The 27,492-nt window shown below is 41.4% G+C and overlaps 1 protein-coding gene across 5 annotated transcripts in view; it reads right to left on the bottom strand.

Annotated features, from left to right (window-relative positions):
- Positions 1–9,393, bottom strand: part of ITGA6 (integrin subunit alpha 6) — a 44,710-nt gene extending 35,317 nt beyond the window's left edge. For 3 of the 5 annotated variants that reach the window (XM_086615361.1, XM_086615360.1, XM_086615362.1), the window contains exon 1: positions 9,233–9,393. In XM_086615361.1, the coding sequence (XP_086471487.1) occupies positions 9,233–9,393 (161 nt within the window). The remainder of the gene's footprint in view (positions 1–9,232) is intronic. The other 2 variants (XM_086615363.1, XM_086615364.1) reach the window with 1 other exon arrangement.
- Positions 9,394–27,492: the final 18,099 nt, after the last annotated feature.

The following is a 27,492-nucleotide window of genomic DNA, read 5'->3' on the forward strand; positions in this document are numbered from 1 at the left end:
TGCAATTCTCTCTTCCAAAGCAATAGTTTGGGAATTCTCAAAATAGTCTTAAAACATGTGATACTGTTGTTACCTTAAACCCAAGGGAAGCACATCTTACCAAGAATACAGTACATTTGATGCTAAAGTTGCAAAGGGAGCTTTATTAATCTATGGTTCAGTTCACTTATTTTTAAAATACTAAATAATTCCCTTAAAAACGAAGTGAGACTTTTTTTTCCACATTCACATTTGCTTTTCCAGACTGTATTCTTCTGCCATTACTTTCAAGCAGCAACTTGCTTATATATATCTCAATCAGCAATATCCAATGCTAATACATAGAATCATAGAATGGTTAGGGTTGGAAGGGATCTCAAAGATCAATGAATTATTCAACATTTTCCAGACCATTTTGTATATTTATTTCTTCAAATATTCCTGTGCCTCTTACTGTATCTGCCCTTGCCAAATACCAGGTATTTGGCAAACGAGGTATTAATTTTCCAGCTAACATTTCACAGTACAGACCACCATCTGCTCATTCAATAATATGGATTTTTGCTTACTTGTTTTTAAATAGCCATTTGCCCAATAGCCTAATCTCCGTCTTGTCCTTTCTGCAGAACATGTCCCCAAAACGTGCCGTTTTTACAGTTATGGCTAGAATGATTCATCTAGCCCCAGGCTGGTTCTGAAACATTTAAACAACAGCTGGCTTTAAACAGCAGTTCTTCTGAAATGAATGAGGTATCTCCTATGAAAAACTTACCAGATTGCATTCCTTACAAACCTGACAGTTGCTCAGGCACACACAGAAAGGTTTTGTTGAAAAAGGGTTTGAAAGAGTAATTTAACAGAGGAGAGAAGAATGGCCCATACTGACTGGCCAACAACATACTGCTGTAATGTCCCAGACAACTCAATATACTAATTTGGGAAATGTTCTGTTTTATTTTGTGGAGAATCCAGACAGCAACAAATTAGATCAGTAAACCATTCTTCTCTGCTTGTTATCCTTTAACAAAAAATATTTATGACGAGCCAACCTACCTGTCCTGCTTCTGCCTAAGTTTTGCTCTCTTCTTTACAAATTAGTATTAGCAGGATTAGTAACATATATCACACAGAAGATTGCAGTCATCTTAGCAAGCACCACAACAGTGATTTTGTGCTCTTCATTCCTATTTTACAGTTAAAGAAATAAAAGCACTATAAATTTTGTTGAGATTTTTGGATAGAAGAATCTACACAACTGCAGTATACTTATTAAAGACAGTCAATAGTAAAGAGACTTCTCAGAAACTTAAATAAAAATTGTTTATAAATAAAAACACTGATATTGACAGTCATACTACAAAGATTTACATTTGCCTTGCAGTTACAGATTAGATCCATCAATAGTCCAGGTAGAGACTGATGGGTTAGCCAGTATTTCTGAAGAAGATACAACACAGACTATTTATTATTTCCTGCCACAGTACAAGACATTTTCCTACTAGAACATAACAAAAAAAAAAAGGTATTAATTAGGAATCTCTACACAGGTGAAAGGTATTTTTAACTGAAGACAATGCGCTATGTAAAACTCCACATCTGGATTGAAGATGGATCCATATCTTACCGTTGGGCTGCCTTATGGTTTATTCCTTAAGTATATGCCAGCTTAAAGAGTTTTATTCACCATCAAGGTAGCCAGCACAAGAATGACACTGATACAAAAATCATAGTATATCTTCCAATAATAACTCTGACACAACTGCACCTCTGTGCCCAATACTACCAGTACATCTCATCTCTCCGTGCACATCTGTTTGAAAGCTCTTTGCTGCTCTGAAGACCTCAGAAAATTTAGAAAATGAAAACAGAAACCAAAGGAAAACTATGTCCTCAAACGAAAACACTAAATTTTAAGATTCCAGCTCACAGATAACGTAACAATACAGTGCTCCCTTTAATGCCCCTGTTGCAGAAGAACTCCTGGCACGTCTGTCCCATATCCTGCTGCTTTGGAACAGAGCAGCACTCAGAAAGCAGGCCTCGTGTTGTGCACGCTGCGTTCTTCAGATGCTTGAATGGTTCACTCTACAACCCTGTATCTTGATCAATGTTCTCTCTGTCTCCCTCGCTTTCTAGCCTTCTGTAGTTGATGGGGTCACATTTTAAGTCTGAGGACCATCATAAATTTTCTTGTGCCAGTCAGTCCATAAGATCAGGACAGCAATTTGCTTCAAGCAGCTGTCTGCCAGCTGAAGCTTTCAGGATGCCAGCACCAGAGAGGGCCTCGATTCTCCGCTCAGCTCCAGCCTGCACAGCTGAGAATCAGGGCAGAGCATACACGCAGCACACATGCCCCAGTCAGCACCCCAGCACCTACCTCTCATTGCATGAAGGGAACTGCAGAAAAAATGCTTCTCCAGCTCACTCCCACCTCAGGTTTTAGATGGTAAGTGGTTATGCTCTTCAAATACATTCTAGCCCATCCAACTTCAAACTACAGTTCTCAAACCGAACTATACGTCAGACTAAGAAGGTATAGGATGACTTCTTCTCAATATTTAAAGCAAACACTGTTATGGACTACAACTCTTTTTCACAACAGAAGACCTCACAGACAGTTTCATTGAAGGCTTTATGTTAGACATGCACATAGACACACCTACTTTGCCCATCTGTGTGTGTCTACACCAGCACAGTTTGAAAAGCAAGAGAATAGTTGCTGGTCTTTCCAAATGTGAGCGCTCCCCTCAACGCTTTTCTGCCCAGCCTTCAGGCATCATTCAGCAGAGCTGTCAGGACCCACAGCACCTGCTCAAGAACACAACAACTCGTCAAGAAGAATGCTTTTCCATTATCCTTAACTCATATCTTGTGCAGTTCATTAGTTTTTATCCACTTTAGCAAGAGAAAGGCCTTTCTCCTCCTTCCTGAGATCAAGGTTTGTCCTTGTGTGCATTGTGTGACTTTGTTCCAGTTACACTATTTTAACCTTGCTAGTTTTAGAGGATGCAAGATTAAGTTTTTCATCTGTTTCTGAGACATGTCTAATACTTTCGCCGCAATAGAGCTCGCTGGGCTAGTATATGCTGTGTTCATTAGGGTTGATTTATAGCCTAATATTACTTAATAAGAACTACCTGGTATAAATTCCATTCTTTTAGAAAGGGATGAGTGCAACAGACTTGGACCAGAGGAACTTAAAGCAATTTTGGTTAATTGAGCCATCACTTATATTTTAATGCTTTTGTAATGGCTCAGCAGATCCGTGTTCCATACAGAGTAACAGCTTACTGAACATCCTTCTCTTTCCAAGCACACAGTCTAAAGAGACAGGAATTTATGCCTCCACAAAGTTCCATTCACATCTACTGAGACATTTAAAAATAAGAAAGCATAAGCCAAAATGCTTCTAAACCTGTCATCACCTCTATCTACTCTGTACACATCATGCTCTAGCAACCCCACCAAAGACATGGTTCCTCTTACATTAGAAACCGATGCATCTATCGGGCTCAGCATAGGTAAAACCAAAAAGCTATGAAACCAAGGAGTTGTACCAGGTACAAGCATCTTCCAGTAAGAGCATAACAATTTTATGAGCTGTAATTGAAGCTGATAGCCTAGGCTGTTTCTCAAAGCTGCAGTCTGCACACAAGGCCATTTATCATCACTGCTGACAAAAGGCATATGCTACAGTCCTTACGGAAGGCTCCTGCTAGCACGGCAATGAATTTTGTTAATTCTTAATAACATCACTGTAAGAAAAATAACACACCTACCACAGGGTTACTCAAGATTTTTCTGCACTTACAAGTGACCATATAAAAAAAGTATTATCTGAAAAGTACACGAGCTCTTGAAAAACAAGTTTCTCAAGGGGATGAGGACTGGGATAAGAGGTTTGCCAGCGACCGTGTGGGAAGGCTAGCTTTACATTGTGAACATCTGCCACACAAGCTAAGGCTGCAGCAAAGGTGAACCTGCGATCTCACACAGCTAACAGCAACGGACTGTACTGCAGCATATCTTTCCTGACACAGCCTTTTGAGAGCTACTTGGACTAAACTGTTGCAGTAGAAGCACTTTTTTGCTGTATGACCTGTGACCTCACTAGCACCTTGCAGGGTGCGCTCTTTTTCTACACTGATGGAAGCAGTTACACTAGTGCAAATTCCAAGTGTGTATCAGCTCAATGCTCCATTTCATCCTTCTTGCCTTAGTAGAGCCCTGCAGGACTGAATGCACAAGTGTTCCCCATTCCTTTGAGGAAAACAACAAAAAAACCCGACAAAAATAAAGGTGTTGACATCTTCCTCCTGCAAGAATGGGAGTCAGATAGTGACAATTGTATCCAATCCTGACCTGTAAACCTGTCATCTGTGTCTGCACAACTCACACTTAGCACTGGGAAAAAGCTTCCCTTCTGCAGTTTGACTCCACCTATAGCGATTCCACATTCTTCCCCCTTATGCGATGTAAATTTATCTTCTTGCTTCTTTCACCCATTAGTATGATGGATCTTTTTAAAAATCCTTCCCCTACCACTACAGGGAAACTCCTGAACTACTCCTCTCTCCTCCTTCCCAACTTCATTTGTTCCTAACCTTTGCCACAGGACATCTATCATGAACACAAACTCCTCTACTATCACAAATTAATAAAGTAATCAAGCATACTAAGCAGGTTATCCAAGAATAGCCTGCACAGACAAAACCAAAAAGATGCTCAAGAAAAAAAAATACTAAGTGCAATGAGACAGTAAGGACACAGTCTACAAAAAAAAAAAAAACAAGAAAAACTAATAATAAAACCTTTTTTTTAATTGACAAATGCTCTAAAGACCAGCACTATTAAAGCATTTAAATCCTGAAGGTGTAAACATGCACTATTATTAATTCAGTTCACCTGAAGCTTGAATTATACTACCCCACCTCTGCAAGTAGAAATTGTCATTTTCCACTGCAGACCAGCATAATCCAGCTCTTTTGTTGCTGGAGCAAAGTGTCTACGAGCACAATCCCTCGGTCAACAGAGAAGTACTGGCTAAATGCCACTGAGGGTGCAGCGCAGCAGTAGAGCAATGTCAGCAGCCCGGCTGACCAAAGGCAACTTCGTTATGTATTGATAGAACAGCTCACAGGAGAGATATGCAGTATCAGCAAAACCTGCCACAATTTTAGTAAGATACTGCAATTTTTAGGACTTTATGGCTGCTAATGGTCAGTGCAGTCTTGACATAAAGCTCCTATCCACAGCTTTCACCCACACAGCTTTTCAGCTGATGAGATGATCCTGAATGTTGATTACTACAATCTTGTATTTTTTTGCCTTAAACAAGAAACTTATATGAATTCAGCTCTGTAATTCTACTGAAAATATCAGAATTACTTGCAAGTAAAGTTATATACAAATTAGATACTCTTGGGCTGTGTTCTAATTCAATATATTTGCTAAAATCATTGTGAATTACAACCAAAAAGGACTGGAACGGACCTGCTGCACATCTTACATGGAGTATGTATACATACATACCATTTTTATTTATATTCTATATATATAAAATTACACCTATGTGACTACAATCACTATATATATAGTGAGTAGCTAGTAATAATATATTTATTATAGTAGTAGCATACTTATAATGTATAGTAGCTAATACATATATATATAGTGAGTGTGGTCCCTTTTCACAGATGCTAGATACACTCTTCATTTTCCATCACAGGACTACTCGAACTTTAACCCCACTACTCCTATAGTTATGCTGTTCCCACGTCTCAGGCCCCTTCAAGTTACAAACCTTCTTCCAGTTTGAAGATAAAACACACTGCTGTTGTGCCACCACCCCCCTCGCAGCACCAGAATTCCCTTATTTTCGTCATACTGACAGATTAAAAACAGAACAATCTTACACAGGGCAACAAGCCCAGCTCTCTTAGAGCTCCATTAGCCTTTTCTGTTACCTGACTCACTGTGCTTGACAATGAACCAGAACTGTACACAGAAACCCAGGCAGGCTGCCCTTAGTGCCTCCAACGTTAATGCTCTCCTGATGCACGCTAAGATTGTGTGCAGCTGTCTTTCACACCCGCACGCCATTAGCAGTCCACTTTCAGTCGCTGTGAATTAACACAGTTTTTCTCCTCTCCAACTGACAAACTTTTCAACTTTTCTCACTCAAAGATATTCACAAAGAAAAAAGAAATCCTGTTGCTAGTCCACAGCCTTATACTCAGCACCATTCACAACTAAAATCAAAGCAGTTCTTGGAACAGTCATCTACCCATGCTGTTGGGAGTTCCTCATTAGCAAACACGGCATTAGCAGCTAACACTAACAAATGAAAAGATTGCCATTCAAAGCTAATATGTAATCCACAGTATCCTGTGACTAAGAAAGAAAATGATCGAAAGCAAATACCAGGTTTAATTAAAGGCTATTTCAGCTGTACCTTTATTTGTCACACTTCCTAGACATTCCCCGCCCTCATCTTTACAGAGGATTTTCATAATGCTCAACACTGAATTATCCAGTTTGAGGAAGAGGGGACCATTTCACTTAAGAACCACTTAAGTGAGGCAAGAGAAAAATTACACATCATTTAGTTTGTTTTACCAAGCCTTGCTCCAAGCCACAGACTATAACAGTCCTTGAACAGAATTCATGTATTTCACCTTCTCTCATTTGCTTGTTTTTCCAAGGATTGACTGATCTTGCACGTCTGTTACAAATCGTTTCTAATTTTGTAAAATTGAAGGGGCAGGGGGGTGTTCGGCTTGGCAGGGATTTTTGGAATAGGGGAATAGAGGTCCCTGCCAGATGAGAACCCAAGTGCCACTTTTGATTAAGCTTCAAGGATGAAATGGGGTTTGTGTATTTTTGGCAACTACTTAACCGTGTTCACACTCAAACGGTAACTGAGCTTTGAAGTTAGCATCCATTCGAGAAGAAGGGGTAAAATAAATACTTCTATCTGACTGAGAGATAGCTGCACATAACACCACTTTTGCAGTAGAGATAAGACACAGACCAAAACGCAGTTAGGAAAGCAGAGGTGCTGCACTTCCGAGAACAAACTACTAAAATTCCTGCTGTTACAGATAATGGGCAGCACACAGGCACTGGGCATACTTGTCTCTCAGTAGGAGACCTCACTATGACCCTCATTCTCATAACTTTCCACCTTCACTGAGTATCCAGACAGCAGACACCATTTGTTCCACCTATAAAGAGTAAAGCTATTTAGAAACTTCACGTGGTTTCCATAGAACAGGCCACACAAATTGTTCAGTATTAGTTCAATGTTGCTTATTTTTATCAGATATAAAGCCTAACGTGGGAGGCTTCACTTCGAGTTTCCCCACCAAAACTCCCACCTGTTTCACAAGACAGAACTTACACAAAGCAAGCTAAACACACCTCTCTCTGTAAAAGACAGGTACACTTCAGCATGTTTAATGTCTTGTTCTCCTACAGCCACACATTGCTACTCTTGCAGATGGAAAAATGATGACCAAAGTGACTATAACATGCCTCTATGATGTAAAACACTTCATTCCAGGAGTACTACTCAGCAGCTACCCGGGCTAGCACTCAAATTCTTTATGCTAAAACTCGTGAATAGATTTTTTAAATGTCCAAGATGTCTCATACTCAGAAGTACACATCACCACAAAACACAGTTTCTCTAGTCTGGTTTTGTCTCTATTAGAGACTCCAGCTTCTCATGAAAGCCTGGATTCAGAAAGCCATGTCAATGCAGATAGCATCTGGCTCTGCTCTGTCCCCAGATTTGGATTGCCTGAGGAAGCACTTACTATACATACAATACAGAACTTTCATGCTAATAATCTCTGAAGCATTTCAGCCAAATATTACAGACTAGCTTGAATACTGTGACCGCTCTTGTACTTCTACTGATTTCTCCCTAATTGGCTTTCTGTCTCTGCATATCTTGACACACTCATTCTACCAGTACTGACAATACAATGGGAAACTAACGAGCTTCAGGCACCGCTTCCTTAGTAAAACTGAGACCAAAGCAAGAGTAATCCTGTCAAGACTTAAGATAAAGGCTGCTGAAAAAGAGCTCACAGATTTGTATTTCATTCTCCAGGATAAAACGGGTCATTCTGTCTACTAGATGGAAGACAGAACATGAGTATTTGTGATATGTATTCCTTTATATAAGTAATTTCTATAAAATCACAACGAACACAAGCGTGAGCAAAATGGGCCCGCAGGACTTTTAAGTAATTTTAGTAACTTTACCAGCTAATTTTATGAAGGATACGACTTTTTTTCCAGCTTCCTTCTCTCATTAATTCTTTATGGATTATGGGCTCATCTGCCCTTGAATTAAAACTAAATATTTGGGGAAGGGACATCTAATACCAATACCTTCTATAAGACACACTACTGGACAGGGTGGGGTCAGGCACTGCTCAAATATGATCACGAAGAGGTCAGGATCCTGAAGAGGTAAAAAGGAGCCTTACTTTGCTTTCCGATTTTCCCAAAAGCAGTTCCTAGATTTCACCCATATGCCTCCATCACGGATTTATTTTTCCAGTTTTCCTTGTACCAACTCCTCATCTACGCTCCCGGGCAGGTTCCGTCTCAAGCAGCAGACCCTGTGTTACCCGAGGCCGGGTACACACAAGGAGAACAAACCCGAGAACCTGGACAGGCACCCGCAGCCCCGGAACACCGGCGGAACAGGTCGCGCTGCCCCAGGAGCCCGCCCCGGGCTCCAGCCTCCCGGCGCTCCGCTCCACCCGGGCCCCGCGGGCACAGCCGCCACCGCGGGACCCCGCCGAGGGAAGGGCCTGCGCAGGAGACCGCTGTCGCGGCTCAGGCGGGAAGGCTTCCCAGCGGGGGCTGCCGCCCGCTTCTCCCTTGCTCGGCCCGGCTCCCCGCAGGCCACCGCGGAGGGCGGGGCGGCACCTCGCTCCCCGGCACGGCTCCGCCGCTCCGCCCGGGCGCACGCTGCCTCCGGGCGGCCTGCGGCGCCGCAGCACCCCACGGGCCGCGGCAGGTGCCGCCTCGTCCCCTCCCAGGGCCCCCCGCCCCGACACTGTCCCCGCGGGGCGCCCCAGCGCCCGCCCGGCCCGGACCCGCTCCGCTCCCGCCACCAGGTGGGGGCTGGCGGCCCCGGCCCGCCGCCAGGGCAAGTTTCCCGGCCGTGGAAGGGAGGAGGGTCCCCGCGGGCGGCCCGGGACGGGACCAGGCGGGGCGCGGGAGCACTTACAGCCGTTTCTCCTGCGGCTGCAGCTGCCGGTGCATGGCCAGGGAGAAGCCGAAGAGGCTGCCCGGCTCCCCACGCCGGCTGATCACGTTGTCCGTATCCAGGTTGAACGCGCCGGCCAGCCCCGGCAGCAGAGGCAGGTAGAAGAGGAGCGCGGCCGCCATCTGCTCCTGCCGGCCACGAGAACCTGCTGCCCAGCGCCGCCGCCGCTCCCCGCGCTGAGGGCGCCCGTTGTGCCCCGCCGGCTCCGCGCGCCGTCCCGGAGCCCGCCCCGCCCCGCCCCCCGCCGCCGCGCGCTGCCCGGCCCCCGAGCGGCGGCTCCCGCCGACGCGCCCCGCGCCGGGCACAAAGTGTCCCCCGGGGCTGGCCCCTTCCCTGGGAAGGGCAGCCGAGGCCGCCGCCCCGCGCCCCCAGTGTCTCCGCTTCGCAAGTGAAAATACAGCCGTGCCGGGGGACGGGCGCAGGTGAGGGCCAGGCCGCGGACAGCGGCGGTGGGGAGGGCAGAGACCCCCCCGCGGCGCACAGGGAGCGCTGGGAGCTGACGCCGCTCGGGGTGATGCTCAGCGGCACGCGGAGGTACTGACCATGTGCATAACAATGCTCCACGGTTGATCCAGAGCTATGGACAGCATGAGCTGCGTGCAGGTGCTTCTCCTATTCAGTCTGTATTCCCCAAACAACTCATCCATGGGGGGTGGGGGGGGGACGGGGGGGGGGGGACGGGGACGACGACACGGGAATAAATTACGGGAATAAATTAGTGCAGATGTATCTATGTTTTCCATACTCTTCAGACAGCACATGAGGACAGAGACTCAAGACTACACGAGTCTCCCTCCAGCATCTCTTGAGAATTTCTTGCCTCTGCCTTTTAGTTATTTGAAAACAACATGTGGTTTTGGTTGGATCCTAGATCATTTTATCTCATGCTTTCACCACTAACTCCAAAGGGTACTTGTAAGCATACCTTTACACACTTCATCCTCCTGAGAGAGAGGGGTTTTGGTTTGTTTGTAACAGTTTGGGTTTAGCACGCTGCTTAGGAAAGCGGAGCAAAGCTTTAAAACTCCACGAGTGCCAAGCAGCATGACAACACTCTGGTATTCTTTTCTACCGAAATCCAGGATACGAAGAGAGAAGCTTCTCTTCTCACACAAGAGATTCCAGAGAAACTGAGAAAAGAGCAATAGAGACAGAGCACTCAAATATGTTGATACTCCAAATAACTCCTTCTGGAACAGTACTCTGCTTCCATGGAGTTAATCCAGGCTACTTTTTCCAGAGTAATTATTCCAGGATAACTCTGTGTATAGACAAGTCTTTGGCTCAAGTCCAAAACAACCTTGATCAAAAGGGGAGAAAACACACCAGCAATGTGCATCTAACATGGAAACAAAACTTTTGTTAAGTTAGGCTCCCAGACATTTATTGCTAATAGAGCCCTCCCCGGCTTGCTCTTCATGCCCAGCTTGTTCAAAGTCTTAACTCAGTGTTCAACCACTTCACAGTCACCGCCACAGCAGAAAACTGTACTGGCATAAACACCACCCTACGGTTTTCACTAAAGGACCCATAAGAGAGGGAAGGGTCCCAGACTAATTACAAGTAGGCTTACTACAATCCATGTATTTCACAGTAAAGATTTGAAAACAAGTCTTTTAAAATAGCATTGAGGTCTATACCAAAATCTTAGCAGCGTGCCCTTCGGGACCATTAAACTTGCATGCCTATAATACTCTTACAGTAACTATCATTACTTCTGAAGTAATGCTTGTACTCAGTAACTTGTGTAAGGAGCCACACAAATACTTTCATCCAGAGCCTAATGATACTGGTAAGTTTGACTTCTCTGTCAAACTTCTCTGACTTCTCAGAGACTTCTCTGTCTCCCTCCCTCTAAACAGTGCTGCCTGGGCATGTTGTACCCGTTTGTTGTTACTCGCAGAGGTGGCAGAGGGGAGACAAGAGTTTTCTCGTCTCCAGATGCAGTAACAAGCATTCCAAGACACAGTTATATTAAAACCTGTCTCAAGCGACCACAGCAGGAACAACAAAAATAGACCATACACAGGCTGGAGCAGAACTGCACACAAACAGCTTAGAGTTACCTTGAATGGTCTTTCATCGTTTTGTACTATTTTCATTTGCTCTAGATGAGGAGAGAAAAAAAAGGGGTTTTTTTAAAAAATGCCTGTTTCCTTCCCGTGCTCTTCCTCCAAAACAAACACACTGTGGGTTATCTATAACTAACATGTACTTCAGGAATTCCTCTTTTGTACCATCCCTGTATAAAGGGGGACCAAGATTAGGCATGATGAACAATTACACGTGAGCACTCTGCTATGCATAATAAGGGGGCGATTGGAAGAAAGGCGATGGCCAGATCAAAGCTGTCTCTTTTTTGTAACAAACGCTCTGCTATTGCCGAGTTTTCAAGCTGTCTGCTTATTAATGGTGTGTTGGTACTCGGCCAAAGGGCTACGAGGTGTTTGCCTGCTGTGTCTACATATTGAGCAAGCCTTAGTGCCAGCAATACTCTCCTCCTCCATACAACCGTGTAGTTAATTACAAAGGAAAAAAAAATAATTTCTGGAAAACAGAAGAGGTGGGGTGGAAAAGCTAGAGCTTGGCAAGCCATTTCAGACTTTCTCTATAAGGAAGGCAAGGCACAAGGCTTTACATTTCTGAATTTCTATACGAGCAAAACATACTACGCAAAGAAATACACAACTTGTGGGTACTCAGCTGTGCAGCTGTAATGCAGCACGTCAAATGGTCCTGAAAAGCCAAAATATATAAACATCCCTTTCCTATTTTATTAAAAAAAGGACTTGATTTTATAATTGATGTAATTCCAGATGAAAAAAACTGATACAAGCCAAAAAGCTTTTTCTGTTCACTGTGCAAGTTCTAAAGCTATAGAGTTGTTTCATTTCAGAAATAAACTAATTTTAAGTGTTAGTAGCCTGATCAACCTTCTGGACAATTGTTGCTATGTTTAAATCAGATTAACTACAGTTCCAGATGAAGATGTTGCTGTTTTTAAAACTTTTTTTTTTTCTCTTTGATGTCTAGAACAACTATAGACATCATTCTGCCATGCTTTACTGGCTTGCAAAGTAAAAATATTTTACCTCTGTAGACAAATTGTTTAGAATTTGACATGATATTCCAGGTTTATAGTCTTTAAGTCTGAGCTTTTAACATTTAGCATCATGGCTTTAACGTAATGTTTCTATATAATATGTGAAGTATTACACAAATAAAAATATGAGTTGAAAGAAATATTTCAGTCCAGACTCAACATTTTGGCTAAGACTGCAACCGGTGCTATATAGCAGTTCTTCAGTCTTTTACAACCAGAGAATATTTTTCCACATTCCTTAAGCAGTTTCAGAATGACCAGCCTGGATTGTTTGGAGAGTAAACATCTTTGTAAACATACTTGGAGTCATTTTATGAGTGTAGCTAGGCAGAGATCAGAGAAATGCTGGTGACAAATGGGAATTAAACACCCATAGTTTGGATTGCTGTGGGAAGAATCAAGGATGTTCCTTCAAAATTACTGATAACTAAGGCATAAAACTGCAGTAATTTTGAACGTAAGGTTGTATTCTAATTCACTGGCCACACACACCACTATGTAAGATTCTCCTCCTAGCAAGGGCAGCCTAAGCTTATACATCCTTATACACATCATAGGTTCTTTTGCAGCCCCATTTTGTGGCACTTTCAGCAAGACATATATCCCCAAATGTCTTGCATCACCATGGCTGAAATTTGTAGCACTGACTGCATCCTGGACCTGTCTATACTGTGAATGCTCCTTGATCTACAACAGTGTCCTACACATGAAACCTTACTTAGTGTCTTGTGCCATTGTTCACCAGGGCAGAGAGACATAACCTGATACCAGATGCAAACTTTTGGGCAATTTCATCCAACCCTCCCTCAGTGTCTGTCTACATGTACATCTTCCAGAAAATTTGGGCCAAAGCAGCCAACTGTTGCTCATAGGCTACCAGAGAAGATTAAAAAAGTAAGCAAGGTAGGTGCTGGCAGGGAGCAGGGGACAAAGAGAGAAGATTTACAAGCAAGATATTCATAGGTTCGCTCTGGAGACTCTCCCCAGAAACTTGGGAAGCAAGATGAACCCCCATGGGACATATTTTAACTCCATCGAGAGCCATAAATAATCATTGTTCAGGACAAAACACTGTCGTTCTCCTAGCTCACACAGACTCTGACTAAAGAATCTCTGGCCATCACTCACAGCACAGCTCCACACAACCCTGATAGCACTTACCTCCAAGGGCTGCACTGGGTGCTGGACACACAGGACGTGGCCCTGGGACAGAGTCTGCAAAGCACAAGAGCAGGAATTACAGTCACTTTGTTGTCCCAAATCTGGGATTCATTTACCTGGCGTGCAAAATGTCAATATATACACTGAGTTGAGGTATTTATTACGTTTTTGTGCAAAGATAAGATGGATGCCTGTCCCAAGACAGCACACCCCTTCTAAAACTCAGGAGAGCATTTTTACAATATGTATTAGCATATTTACATATTCGGTGTTATTCTTAGACAATCGGTTAATTTTCTCTCACCTAGCATGTAAATTAGTTGGCACTCCCAGTTCATTGTCTCCACTCCTTCCTTTCGAGTCTGGGTACATTTAGGGTAGGTGGTCTGTGAGTCTGGGGTTGCGATCTCCCCCTGCCAGAATTACCTTTCCCCCCAGTTAATGCTAACAATCCAAAATATGGTAACAAGAGTTTATACATTTTCTGGGATGTTCCCCCTTCAAGGATAGCCAACTCTTGATAGGGAGTTTCTCAACTAATCACTCTTGACAGTTTCAAGGATGGTCATTCTGCTCTCAGATCTTGTGTGCATATGTGTGTCTTCTTTAGACACATGCAAACAGCCTACTAAACCTTCCATGCAATTTGTTCGTAAAATTTAACTCCTTGATTGTTGGATAATAACTTGAGGAATCTGGACTCTAGGTCACTATCTAGCTTACTGTAACAGCGCAGCGTAGCTGAGACCCCCAACTCGCCTTGCAGCAAACTAGTGGAAGCAGCTGCGTGGTCATTGCCACACTTGTTACACCTGCTCCCCACATCAGGTCCTGGATCAGACCCAGCTGTGAGGGCAGCCAGCTGGCTGTTTGGCTTCCATGAAGGAGGTAAAGCCTTGTCAGTTTGCACAGAGGTTTCCAGTGATAGACAAGAACCATGCAAAGAATATATTTTTTTTTAATAAATTTTTTTGACAGTCACTGTCTATAACAATTTTACAGATTTGGTACTACAGCCACCTCGTTCACATGTGCCAACCAAGCCTGTCTGCCACTGATTCAACAGCACCTGTGTTTAAGACATGTTCAAACATGGCTTTCAGAGCACTGCAGACAAAGCCAGAGGAGGCTGCTTCTCTGGTTAAGGTCTAAAGCTAGCAGCCTCAGAAAGATGCCTCTACTTTCTTTACTTCTTCTTTGCTAAAGTATTTTCTCTTCTCTTTTTTAAATAAAAATAAATCTAAAGAATGTATTCACTTTTCTCTTTAGATTATCATCCTGATTTCTGAAGAACGGATTGGACAAGGTAGAACTGAGCACCACAGTCATCTTTTACTTCATTTGGATCACCATTTAAACATATTTCTTTTTCTGGACAATAGATAGTTTTAATTAATCTTAGTCTTTTAAATCAATTTATAACGAACAAATCCAATCTTTTGTTATATTAAGTCTCAACTTGCTAACGTGATCACTAACAATGATGAAAATGTTAATTATGCAAGGGCTGTTAAAAAAAAAATCCTAAATAAAGTCTGTAACGGCCCAGTCCACTCAGGATTTGAGCTACTGTCTGAATGAAAATCAGATTGTTCTCTCTCCCTGCTTTGCGTGGGTGTGAATAGCAGTTACGTGGAGGCTGAGGACAGACTGTAGTTCTCATAAGCTCCCTGCTGAGCAACGCAACCTTTAGTTTCTGGAGCAGCTTCGTGAGTTATTATACAGAAACAAAGGATTCTTCTACCTTCATGCCAATCTACCTGTACTGCTATTTTACATGCAAAAACTAACAGATACTTTCACTTTCTCATTTAGTCCAACAAATTAAGAAATTAAGAAAAATCAACAAACTAAGAAAATCTGTTATCCAAGGAAGAATTTTTTAAAATACCGCTTTTTATCCAACCACTAACTATTTACATCCACCAAAGGAAAAAGACTGAGGATTGGCTGCATATCCAGTATTTTCCAATTAACTGCTTCTGTTTAATTATTAAACAGCTACATTAAGCTTAACAGGAAGAAGATTTTTTTTTTTAATTCCAGAATAAGACTGCTCACATATGAGTTAATCAGGAACAATTTCATGTTTAAACAAGCACTAGAGGTATTCATACAAAAAAAAAAGAGTTCCTCTGCAGCTCCAGTTTTATTCAATGAAAAGATTAATTGCATGATGCTGCCATGACCAGGCAGGCTTAGTGAGTGAATTGCAAATCTAATCAGTTTGGCAAAGGATTTTATGGAAGCTGCTGCATCGGCTTTGCTGACTTCAAGTTATCTGTTCTTTTGTTCATTTGTTGCAAACAACTAAAGTCTGGGGCAAGGAAGGAAAGGTCATTCATTAATTACAAAAGTGCAACTTTTTATATTGTACTGGAAAGGTTTCAAATGCAGTTTTGAATTTTGTATTTAGTTTTCTCACTATTTTTTCAAGTGCCCTGCCTAGGAAAAGGTAAAAGGACTTGTGCCTTGTAGGCAATCAAGATTTAAGTAACTGAGTTTTAAATAATTATTCCAATAACATCATAAATTGGTATAAGACTTATGACACAAACACATTTCCACACACTGTAACTACTCTAATGTTTATTTTCAGACTGTCGCTTGGTCATTCTCTCCAGATTAATTCTGTCACGATAAATTGTCTTTCTGAGAGTTCTAAAAACCAGGTTTTGAACTTTTGTATGATATTCACGTTTAAACAAGCCCACTCTTATTTTATGTGATATGAGGAGCTATTCTAAAACACACAGTATAACAACTACATATATTTTCTTCAACTGCAATTAACAGTCCCTGTGTGGGTGTGCTGGGAGTTCTCTGCCTTGTTTATTTACGTGTCTCTCACACCAGCAGTCTCAAAGAGAACACCCCAAACCTATCCGAGCTCATTCCATACATCTGGGAATACAAGAAACTGAGGAATGTAAGATGATACAGTCAGGGAGAGGTGCTCTCAGTTTTCACTAGGGCTGTACCCCTTCCTATAATTTCTTGCATGGCACACATATATTGCTTTCTTTACTTACGAGTGTGCAGGTTTAGTACATAACAGGCAAATAGTATGTTTTCCAGCATACAAGCAAGTAAGCTGCTGTGAATTTCTGACCATGTTGAGTGAAATGCTTGCACCAGTTCCTATTACTCAACTTCAGTTTCTAAAGTCAATCAGCATCTCCAAGGATCAAGGTCTGCTGTTAAGCAATTCAGCAACCTAACTGGTAGTTAGATCAAGGCATGATTATTTGCTTCTTGAATGCAAATAAAGATACATTGACCCGTTTTACTGTGGATCGGTTCTTAACATTAATCAAATAAAACGCAGTCATTCTACAGTAATGATGTATTTTCCATGCAGAACATAAAGGACTATCTCAAAGCATTTCCATTCTTCCCTTGTCAAGTATAGCAGTATTATAATCTCCATTTCCAAATGGAAAAGACTGATGGTCTACTTAAGGGCAAGAGAGTGTCCCCGTATCACAGGGTAAAGCCACAGGAGAGCCCACAGTTTCTGGATTCTCCCTCCTCCTCTGCCTTGTTATAGAAGCTCCCTCTAAATCTGAAAATTCACAAGTTTGTTTCTGCACAGCTATCAGCTGCTGAGCTGGTAAACCAGAATATATGCACATTTGGCTGACAGTCCCCATCCTTTGAGTAACACGCTGTGTTAGTAAAAAGTATGCTCCATTGTAAGTAAGCACTAATGTACCTCATGACGCTTTCTGACTCTCCGTCTCTGGGAATTTTTACAGTACAGTGTGGGCTGCAGCTGTGCTTATCAGAGAATAAGTGTTCAGTGTCAAAAAATTCCTTCTGTTCCACTTCATCACTTCATGTTCACGTAATATTTAAAGACTCCAGCGTTCTCTCTGTTCCACTCCAACCTTCAACATGCCAGTTATCAAGCCCTTTACTGTCACCCCTGGAGCCAACTGACCATTGTTGGGAGAAGGAACTGATTTGTCTGTATTCGTGGAAATACAACTACCAGATCCACCAGGTGTGCAGCAGTTAGAAAAGAAATCTGAGTAGATCAGTGTTCTGCAGACAATAAACAACGATCAACAGATATTACAAGCACTTGCTGACCAACTGCACATGGCAGGGAAATTACCACGCAATGGGATCAGGTCATGGTACAAGCCCTGAGCCTGCCAGCAGTGACTGCAAGCCCTTCGGATCCTGTGTTCCTGAGGCTGCACGTCAAGTTTATTTCAGCCTCAGGATGCCAAAATGACAGCTGCTTTGAGAGGGAAGAATCAGAGTATCAATCTTCTGGGGAAAGTTTGCATCACTCGACAATCTGTTTGGTGTCAGAAAAAAAAGCTATTACAAGAGGTAGCCAATTTGCAGAAATGCATAACCATTAACTATAGCCTTCATGTGGAGGCACAAGTATGGATATAGCACAGGAATTAATATTTAAGTCAATTAAGAAAGCTTCCCTAGATGTGTAGGGAACAGACTGACCCTATCTAGAAGCCAAAACATTGTGGTGAAGTAGGAACATAAAAATACTTTATTATAGATAATAAAATTTGAAGTACATTGGAAATAATAGCCCTATAGCATAATGTAGTCTTAATATCAAATTGCTACATTGCTTAGCAGTAGTTGTACTACTTCTTGATAAATTTGTTGTACATGCTGAGTATTGCTGGGTGCATAGCCTTCTTCCGATTTTGTTTTCATTGTAACAGAAGTCATATTTGTAATTTACTTCAATTTGAACAGCAGCTTTTTGCTAAAGTTTGTGATAGAGAATGCTGCATAGTTTCAGTGTATTCATTCTGTTATTTTGCAATTCTTGCTTCATGTACATCATCATAAGGTGATCTGCTACTTTCAACTACCATGTCCTGCTCCCTATCTGCATGCAGTCTGTTGCTATTTGAGGTACAAAGGAGAAAAGAAAGCAGCATGCCACAGTCCACTGGGAGAGTTGTTTTAACACACGCTTGATTTGTAAAGTACCTGAATTCTTTCATCTTTTGTGGATAACAGCACACAATGAATTGAAATAACCCGAGTACCTAAAGATAGTCTAACCATGGCAAAATAGATATATGTTTTGGGTTTTTTTACAGATGCAGTGATGACCCTGCATTCCAGTACCTCAAGCTAGGTCATGAAGGTATGTTAAGTATCTCCACCCTACCACAGGCCTGCCCTCTGTGAATCCCTCAGAAGCTTTTCCTTGCTTTGCTGGCCAAGGGGGCATGGGAACACACTGTCAGCTGAATGTTGTTGGTGTGCCCCAGATGGCATAGGACTGTGCTCTGCAGAGAAACAGCAGCTCTGACAAGGCCGCTGCAGCTCTTGCCGCATTTCCTGACATTTTTCTTTATGCAACACTTCCTCATCCTTTCCGGAACATCTGAATAATCTTTATTCCTGCAGAATGTGTGCACCTTGGCCTTGCATAGACCCACACTGTAGTGCTCATAACAGGGCACTTGCAAGAGAAGTATTTTCAAACACTATAAAAGCCAGAAGTCCAAACATTGTGACTCAGAGGTCCAAAATGTCACCAAACCAGGCTATGTCAGTGGCCTTATGGAATAGTTGCTAGAGAGCTGCTTGCAATATCACCATAATAATATACTGATACAACAACATCGAGGTAATGGAGCAGAAACACCTGAAGACTGGAAGCATTATTTTGTCAGACCAGAATAAGCTAGGAGTTGTATCAGCAGGACATAAAACTGAATGTGAACACTTTCAACAGAAATAAACATCTCTAGTAAGACACTGTTGTAGAACAAGCGAAACTCCTTTGAAAAGGCATTTGATTTCTTCCTAATCATCTGTAATAGCAATAGAAGACCTTTTTTTGCAATGACACTTTGCCGGGGGAAGAGGGGAAAAGAAAAGTAAAAAAAACTTGGTCTAACAAATAGCCTCCTGGACAAAATACTTTAAGATAACCACATCTGTAAATTTTTACTTTAAAGGCACTCTGCATCAGGGGAAAAACAAAATAAAAGAAATCTAAGTATCAAGCCTCTTTATTATTCTGGCATCATGAAACACAAGACTTTCAGTTCTCCGTACAAGGAATGTTTTACTCTGGTTAGCAGGAGGTTAACACCTAGCCAGATCTTCCCGTAAGTCAACAGCAGCGTTTAGTATCTTGCAAGGCAAGTTTCAACAAAGCTGCAGTATGATATTTTTCTGTGATTAGTAAATCAAGACTAGAACATATGCCTACACACATCCTCCACAATCAATTCACAAGAGAGGGAAGACGTTAGCAATCTCTGTTGCACTATTCTTTATTTTTATCCCAAAGATCAAAATCCATTGAGAAAGAGGGGGCATGGCCTCTGAAGAAACTAAGAGAAGGTTTCTTGATTAACCCTAGAAAGAGAGAGACTGCTTTACCTTTACCACAAATCACCCTCTGCAGGGATTTTCCCAGTGTGGAGGCATTCAAGAGGTAGCCACAGCTGGGAAGGTCTCATTAATAGCAACTTAGCTTCATTGGCAACACACCTTCAGAGGTGCAATGGCAGGAGGCACCACGATGTTTTAGGGACTCACAGGTGGACTCTTGGCCTTCTCCACATCTTGAAATCTGTGAAGTTGAAAGTTAAAGCTGTGATTTATTAAAGTGATAGGGCAAATACTCACTTTTTCTTAATAGACCTACACTGAGGAAAATTCTCAGTAGAACCCTGGCAGAGTTTCGGCCACTACAACTCCCCTCCTTCCTCAACAATTATAAAATTATAATTTCAATTTTATGAAATAACAGACATACTGACTCAGAAAAAAGTTCAACATCCTGCCTAACAGTTGTCAGCACCAGTCACCTGAAAGAGTGTGTAAATAGAGTGCACTCCTCTTCCTCTTTTCCTGCTGGTACCCTGCCGATTATGGACTTTGTCCATGGGGTCAGACAACTGTATGTATTTATTGACAGTTTCTAATTTATATCATTTAGTTTATATTTATAATTAAATTATTGGCCTCTACAGCAACTGTGGAAACAAGATACTCAAATTTTGCACTGTGTGAAGAAGGACTTTATGCTTCAAACTTCCCTGCCCAACAACTTACCTTGTGCCCACTGTATTATATGATTGTAAGTGAATGAACATTCCTTAGTCATCTTACTCATGATTTTATAAACTTCTGTCATAACCAGCTTCAATCATCTGTTTTCACACAGAAGACTCTTTGTCCAAGTCATATCTCAAATAGAAATCATTATACGTTTCCAAACGCTTTGGGCATTCTTTGGACTTTTATCATTTCACTATATGCCTTTTGAGACAGAATTGTCAGAACACTACACAACATTCAAAATGCACCAAAGACATGGATTTATAGCAGTAGCATAATTATACGCTCTGTTTCATATGGTATTCCATTTCTAATTCCTAATTTTCTAATTCCCTTTTTGACTTTAATAAACACTGAGATGACAGTAAACTTACCACAGGAAGACCAAGATCCTGAATGGAACAAATTAATTCAGAGTCCATTTTTCAGTTCAAGTATATTGCTTTTTACGGTACAGACCTTAATCTTGCTATTTTATTTCTCAGCCATTTATACAGCAAAAATTCTTTAGAGCCAGCTTTAGTTTTGACCCACAAATAATTTTATAGAGGCAGCAAACACTATCTCCCTAATACTCATGTCCCTAGGTCAAGAGAGGTTCTCCTCCCCCTCTACTCTGCCCTGGTGAGGCCGCATCTGGAATACTGTGTCCAGTTCTGGGCCCCTCAGTTCAAGAAGGACAAGGAACTGCTTGAGAGAGTCCAGCGTAGGGCCACAAAGATGATTAAGGGTGTGGAACATCTCCCTTATGAGGAAAGGCTGAGGGAGCTGGGTCTCTTTAGCTTGGAGAAGAGGAGACTGAGGGGGGACCTCATTAATGTTTATAAATATGTAAAGGGTGACTGTCATGAGGATGTAGCCAGGCTCTTCTCACTGGCATCCAATGATAGGACAAGGGGAAATGGATACAAGCTGGAACATAGGAGGTTCCGCTTAAACATGAGGAAGAACTTCTTCCCAGTAAGGGTAACAGAACACTGGAACAGGCTGCCCAGAGAGGTTGTGGAGTCTCCTTCTCTGGAGATGTTCAAAACCCGCCTGGACACATTCTTGTGTGATCTAATCTAGGTGGTCCTGCTCCGGCAGGGGGATTGGACTAGAGGATCCTTTGAGGTCCCTTCCAATCCCTAACATTCTGTGATTCTTAGGTCTTTAAACACGGCAAACAACATACATCCCTCTGAGATCTCTCTGAAAAATATGTATTCCTCCCATGTTCTTTCTTTTCTTCAGCTAGTTCTTAATCTACAAAAGAATCTTCCTATTGCATATCAAGTTTAAGTTCTCAAGGGCTCAAAGCAACTTGAAAAACCCAAGAAGGTTGTGACAACTGACTCATCTTTTTATCTACAGGCTCATTGCCTGCTTGAAAGAATTCCAAGAGGCATGATGTCCCTTTGCAAACTCCGTATTTTCCATGTATCTGCTAATATTGCGCTCATTACAATTCCTATCATGTTCCTGGTTTAGAAGTCAGCTTAGTTTCTATTATTCTCCCAAGCACCCTATTTCAAACTGTTCTCAAATGTACTCCCCTTTATTCCTCTGGTACCATGATGATAAATGACAAGTTAAAACTCCATTTTGGGTGAGTTCAGCAATTTCACTCATGCACTCCTTCAAATCTCAAGAACAGTAAATCCATATAAAACTCACAATCAAGAAAATACTGAATCAACTGATGATGCACTGAGCAAACAGGATGAACACACACACAAAGAATCTTTACTTCCATGCTCATAATTACGCACTTATGTGCTGTTGGAACATGTGTAATTGCCAAACCAGAGCCTAAAAACAGCAGGCTGCTATCTGTTTCTTATCCTCAGTCTCATCAGTGACCTCAGGAAATGAAGCAGCATCCTGAACCCAGAAGTCATGTCTGCCCTTCAAAGTTACAAGTATCTCCTCCTCCCCTCACCCCCCCCATATTACTAGCCAGGCTGTAAGTCTCCCTAGTATAAATATTGGCAAATGCACCTACTTTTTTGAAGCAGGCTGCTGGTAGCAACTGCCTCATTGTCACAATTCAACTGGCAGTATCAAAATCCTCTTAGAAAGCAGGAATCCATGAAAAGCTCTTAAATTTCCTTGCACCTCTGCTCATCTTCCAGTAATGACATCAGTAAAAAGGTGTCGTTTCTCAAGCAACACCAATTTTCTGAATTCTCCATAGTTTCTCAGAGCTCAGCTCTATTGTCTCATCTCCTATTTCATGATGAGAACTTGGGCTACCCTTGTGCACTTGTTCACATAGCACCTCAGAAGAAAAGCCCTTCTAAAATATTTTATGAAAAAATGTCTCTTTCATGTTAAAGAAGTTGCATGACTACAGTAAGCCAACACCTAAATATTTCTGTGCCTTGTCTCCACATGCCTTCATTAGAGAGACATAACCTCAGGTGTTATTTATGTGAATGCACATTCATAGGTATAAAATTCTTGGCAGTTCCATATTATCATACTTACAATCTGTGCAGATGACTGCAGACTCTTGGTTGAGCAGTAACCTTCCAATGGATCAAGTTTTGTCACCACAACAGAAGGAGGTTCTCAGCATGGATTGTTCATCTCTTCGTAAGCAGATAAGGCGCCATGCTTATTGTAAGACTAGGCGGGTATTTCCCGTGCACCAAAAAGGATGGCACTTAACTGCTGAAGTTCCACTGTGTCGTTATCTAGTCACCATACTTCTCATTCTAATCCATAATATCCAACACAGCATTTCATCGTAATCCATTAACATTCAGAAACTGCACCCAACAGAATGAATCTGTACTTTAAGCAGCACAATCCCACTTACTTGCAACCTACTGCTTTTCCACACACTGTGTATTCAACCCTTTTAAACTTCACAGCACTCAAAAATACATTATGTAGAATGGAAGTTCCTTGTTCAAAGGTATAAAAAATAACTTTATTTTAAAATCTGTAGCTCAGATGTAGTTTTTAACTAGAGAGTAACTGAAGATTTTCCACAAACTACTAGTGGAAATAAAAGTGGATCTAAACAGAGAGGATGCCTATAAATTTCAAAGGAATAACACGAAGGATGAGCTAGGACAGAGGCAACACAAAGTACTTTAAAAAGCTTTTTTTTTTTTCACTAGTTGCTGCAAATAATTTATTTTCCCCAAAAGCTGCAGTTCTAGAACATCTAAAAAAATAAGAACTCTTTTCTTAAAGGGAAAATACAACCACCCTGTTTCGAGATTTGAATTTGTCAAAATCAGAAAAGGCACACTTGGAAAGAAGAAAACACTGGCAGTGAGAGCACTACATTTATAGGTGTTTGGATCGGCAGCTAAGTTTCCCTTCTCCTCCTTTCCTTTTCCTGCTCTATAAAGTAGTGGCTGGTGTGATTCTTGTTATAAAACTTAATTACTTGAGTACTTTTTCTTTTTCTACTCATTCATATTATTTAGCTTGAATAATGAGGGAACAATTGGGAAGAGAAATTAACAATTTAGTGATATTTAAGCCCTACTCTTGAAGATACACATATGCTAACTTTATAACATGAGTACTTCCAATAATTGTAAAGGAAGCAATCATTGGAATATAATTAAGCACATGAATAAATACATGGAAAACAGAGGATCTAGTCAGCTGCTAAATATAGAAATTTACTCACTTTCTTATTTAAAACAAACACGTTCAAAATGAGATCAGCAGAGCTCTCAAACAAGGCCTGTAGATGTCTGACAATGCCTGACTTCTGGACAACATAATCCAAAATACCCTTTTTGGAGAAATAGCTTGACATGCTGAATGATGTGGACACAATCTCAACTCCTGCCAGCATCCATCATATCTTTTGAGAAAACATACGGTTGCATCTCCCTTCCCTCCTCCTGCTCTTTGCCAAAACACAAGTATCTGGTGCAAAACTATGCAGAGCAGGTGCTCGGTGTCACCACGAGTGGACACTCCAGCCAGCAAAACACTGCCACTCTCCTGTCAGCTTTTGTGGTTCTTGTTGTGTAACTCCCACGCTGCAACTGTGGGACACAGTCTGTGGCCAGGGTGATGAGCAGGTCATGAGAAATGAGGGCTTTAAAGTCTTTTCAGTTGTGACTTTGGTTTATGCCAGTGGTTCTCCACTGCCCTGGTGCACCTGCAGATGCTTATGCCTCTGAAAACGTAGTGTAAAATTACATCATAATTACTGTAATTCCAAACAGGCATTACAATAACACCTCCTCAAATGTTAACCTGTTAGTGATGGCACATTATTTTACGATTAAAACAGTTGCCTATACTTATCCATTACAAAACAACTCCTTGATCAATATCCAATTAATTCTTCTGCCTCTCTAATTTCACTCTACTGACTTGTTTGGATTTACAGGAGTACAACATTTTTGCGTTTTTATTTGTCCACTGATCTCTCTGGAATAGTGTCTGAATGATTGTCCTTTAGTTTCCACAAATTCATTTCAAAATCACATTAATGCACTTGAAGAGCTTTTAAAAGTATCTATCTTGCACTTGAAAGGCAAAGCTGGGAAGTCATGTATTATACTAAAAACTTCTACTGTGAAAAGTAAGTGATCTTGGTTTGTTGTTCCCTTACTTTTCTATCCTGAACACACAGAAATACTGTGAACACCCCAAATGCCACTGTAAAATAAGAATCTTTTCAGAAATTACATCTCATCCTTGCTCTTAGTCTAAGGGGTCTTATTTCACCTGCAGAGAATGAGAGCTATAACAAATAAAACCTCTTTATAATTCTGCAAGGCAGGAATTAGAACAAAGATTTCAAGTGTCATAAAACTGAATTGCAAATTATTAAGTGGCACGCTATTTTGATTGCTGTGAATTAGGGCTAAATATGATTTCCGCTTCTATATAAGCAACAGAAACTTCTACATAAGAAACAGAAATTAGGTCCTTTGTTTCAACTTGAGAAGCATTCAGTTGTAGTGAATGATTCCTTTGAGGTGATTTTTGAAGTGATACATTGTCTTTTTCTAACATGCCCTAAAGTCTTTATCTTGAAAGCCATTGCCTGTGATCAGCCTGCACGTGAGCAACTCCTGTGATTTGTTAAGTTTGTGTTAATTCCTATTTTTGCCGTTTAGGCTATAACTGTCCAAATGCTAATCTTCCAGGAGTATTTTACAAGTTATTTCTGAAATAAAATGTTTAAAATTACATGAAGTTTTCCCTCACAGGTTAGGAAGTCGAAAACTGACCCTTAGACTGAAGCATTCCGTTTCCTTGAGTTAGGCTTTCCAAGGAAGGTGTGATTTCTTCCCTGGAATCCATCCTCAAATCCATCATGAAAGGTCAACCTGTTACACCATTGCTTAACAAACCCTAACAACTTCTTAAAAATACAAATGTACAGAAATAATCAAAATGTTAATTCAAACTGATTTTAGCCTGTAGGGCTCAGATCTATATATGATTATCATTAATTAGCAACAATAAAATTAGTCGAGTGTTAAGCTATTATAAAATTTTAATCATACCGAATCCATTTCGGTCTAATACGTATTTCAGTGACAAACTATGGTAGACATTTACCTTCACAAATACCTTTCCTGCCCACTGCAAGATTGTGCTGGAATATCTAGGTTAGGTTAAGAGCAGTGAATCTGGTCATGCAGCACTCTCACTAGCCTAAATGCGGTATAATACCCTCTCCCTCAGCAGGGGTGATGAGGTAGAGACTAGAAAGAAACTAAAAAATTTGCACCGAGTGCCCAGCCTAGTGCCTCTGGTGAAAACGCACCATAACGTATGTTAAACCCTGGGACATTTCAACTAGGAGATAGAGCAGGTAGAAGCTTCTGGTTCACGTGCTTGGTGACGTTGGTGGTACTGCAGAAGACACTCACCTCTGTCCCAGTCCTCTTCCAGCAAAGGAGACTGCAACATCCTGAGAAAGATTCCTCCCCCTCCCCACCCCCAAATAATGTGCCCTATCATGAACCACAGAAACACAATTTCCTTAAAAGGGGAACAAACCCCACTTCGTTTTCTAGCAAGCAGCAGTAGTCTCTTCTTTCTATTGTATTTGACATATCAGAGCTTTGCTTATGGCCATAGTAAAACACATCGACAATTTTGCATCCACAGTCCTGTTCTTTCTGGAAAGATATGTCTTCTTTTCTATCTTGTCCTCCTTTCCTCCTCACTATTCTGATAACTCAGCTTTTTAGGTGGTAGTTGCAGGTACTTGGCAAGTTTTACCATCTTTACATATAGCCTAATATTACTTTCATCTACTATTTAACCTTGGACAAGTCCACACGTAAGGATTAAACCAAAGATCCATTTCAGGGTGATACACGTAGCTCTAGATCTACAGTATTTCTATCCTGTGAGGCTAGCTTTTAGGCTCTTTTATAAGCTTTGAATTTCATATGCAGAGCAGAAACAAATGAACTGTCATGATGCATCTCATTTCTAAGTCACATCATATAATCCATGAGAAGAATTAATAGAAAGAAAGATTTGTTTCAGTATTACTATGAGGTCACCCCCATCTATTTTATAGAAATAGTGGCAAGTTTTGAATGAAAATATGTGAAGAATGTGCAGTACTCTTGTGATGGATATGGCACTTCCAGTGATCTAATTTAAGAAGAAACTAAGTAAATAGCAGTGGAACAGGTTGCCCAGAGAAGTTGTGGATGCCTCATCCCTGGAAGTGTTCAAGGCCAGGTTGGATGAGGCTTTGGGCAACCTGGTGTAGTGGAGGATTTCTCTGCCCATGGCAGGGGGGTTGGAACTAGATGATCTTTGAGGTCCCTTCCAACCCTAACCATTCTATGATTCTATAAATGAAATGTAGAGAAAAGCAAACCTGAAGGAAATTTCGCCGAAGCACAATTTGAAAAGGAGAGCTCTACAGTATAGTTTGAAA

The sequence above is a fragment of the Tauraco erythrolophus genome, chromosome 8 (assembly GCF_009769465.1).
Source record: "Tauraco erythrolophus isolate bTauEry1 chromosome 8, bTauEry1.pri, whole genome shotgun sequence".
Lineage (NCBI taxonomy): Eukaryota > Metazoa > Chordata > Aves > Musophagiformes > Musophagidae > Tauraco > Tauraco erythrolophus.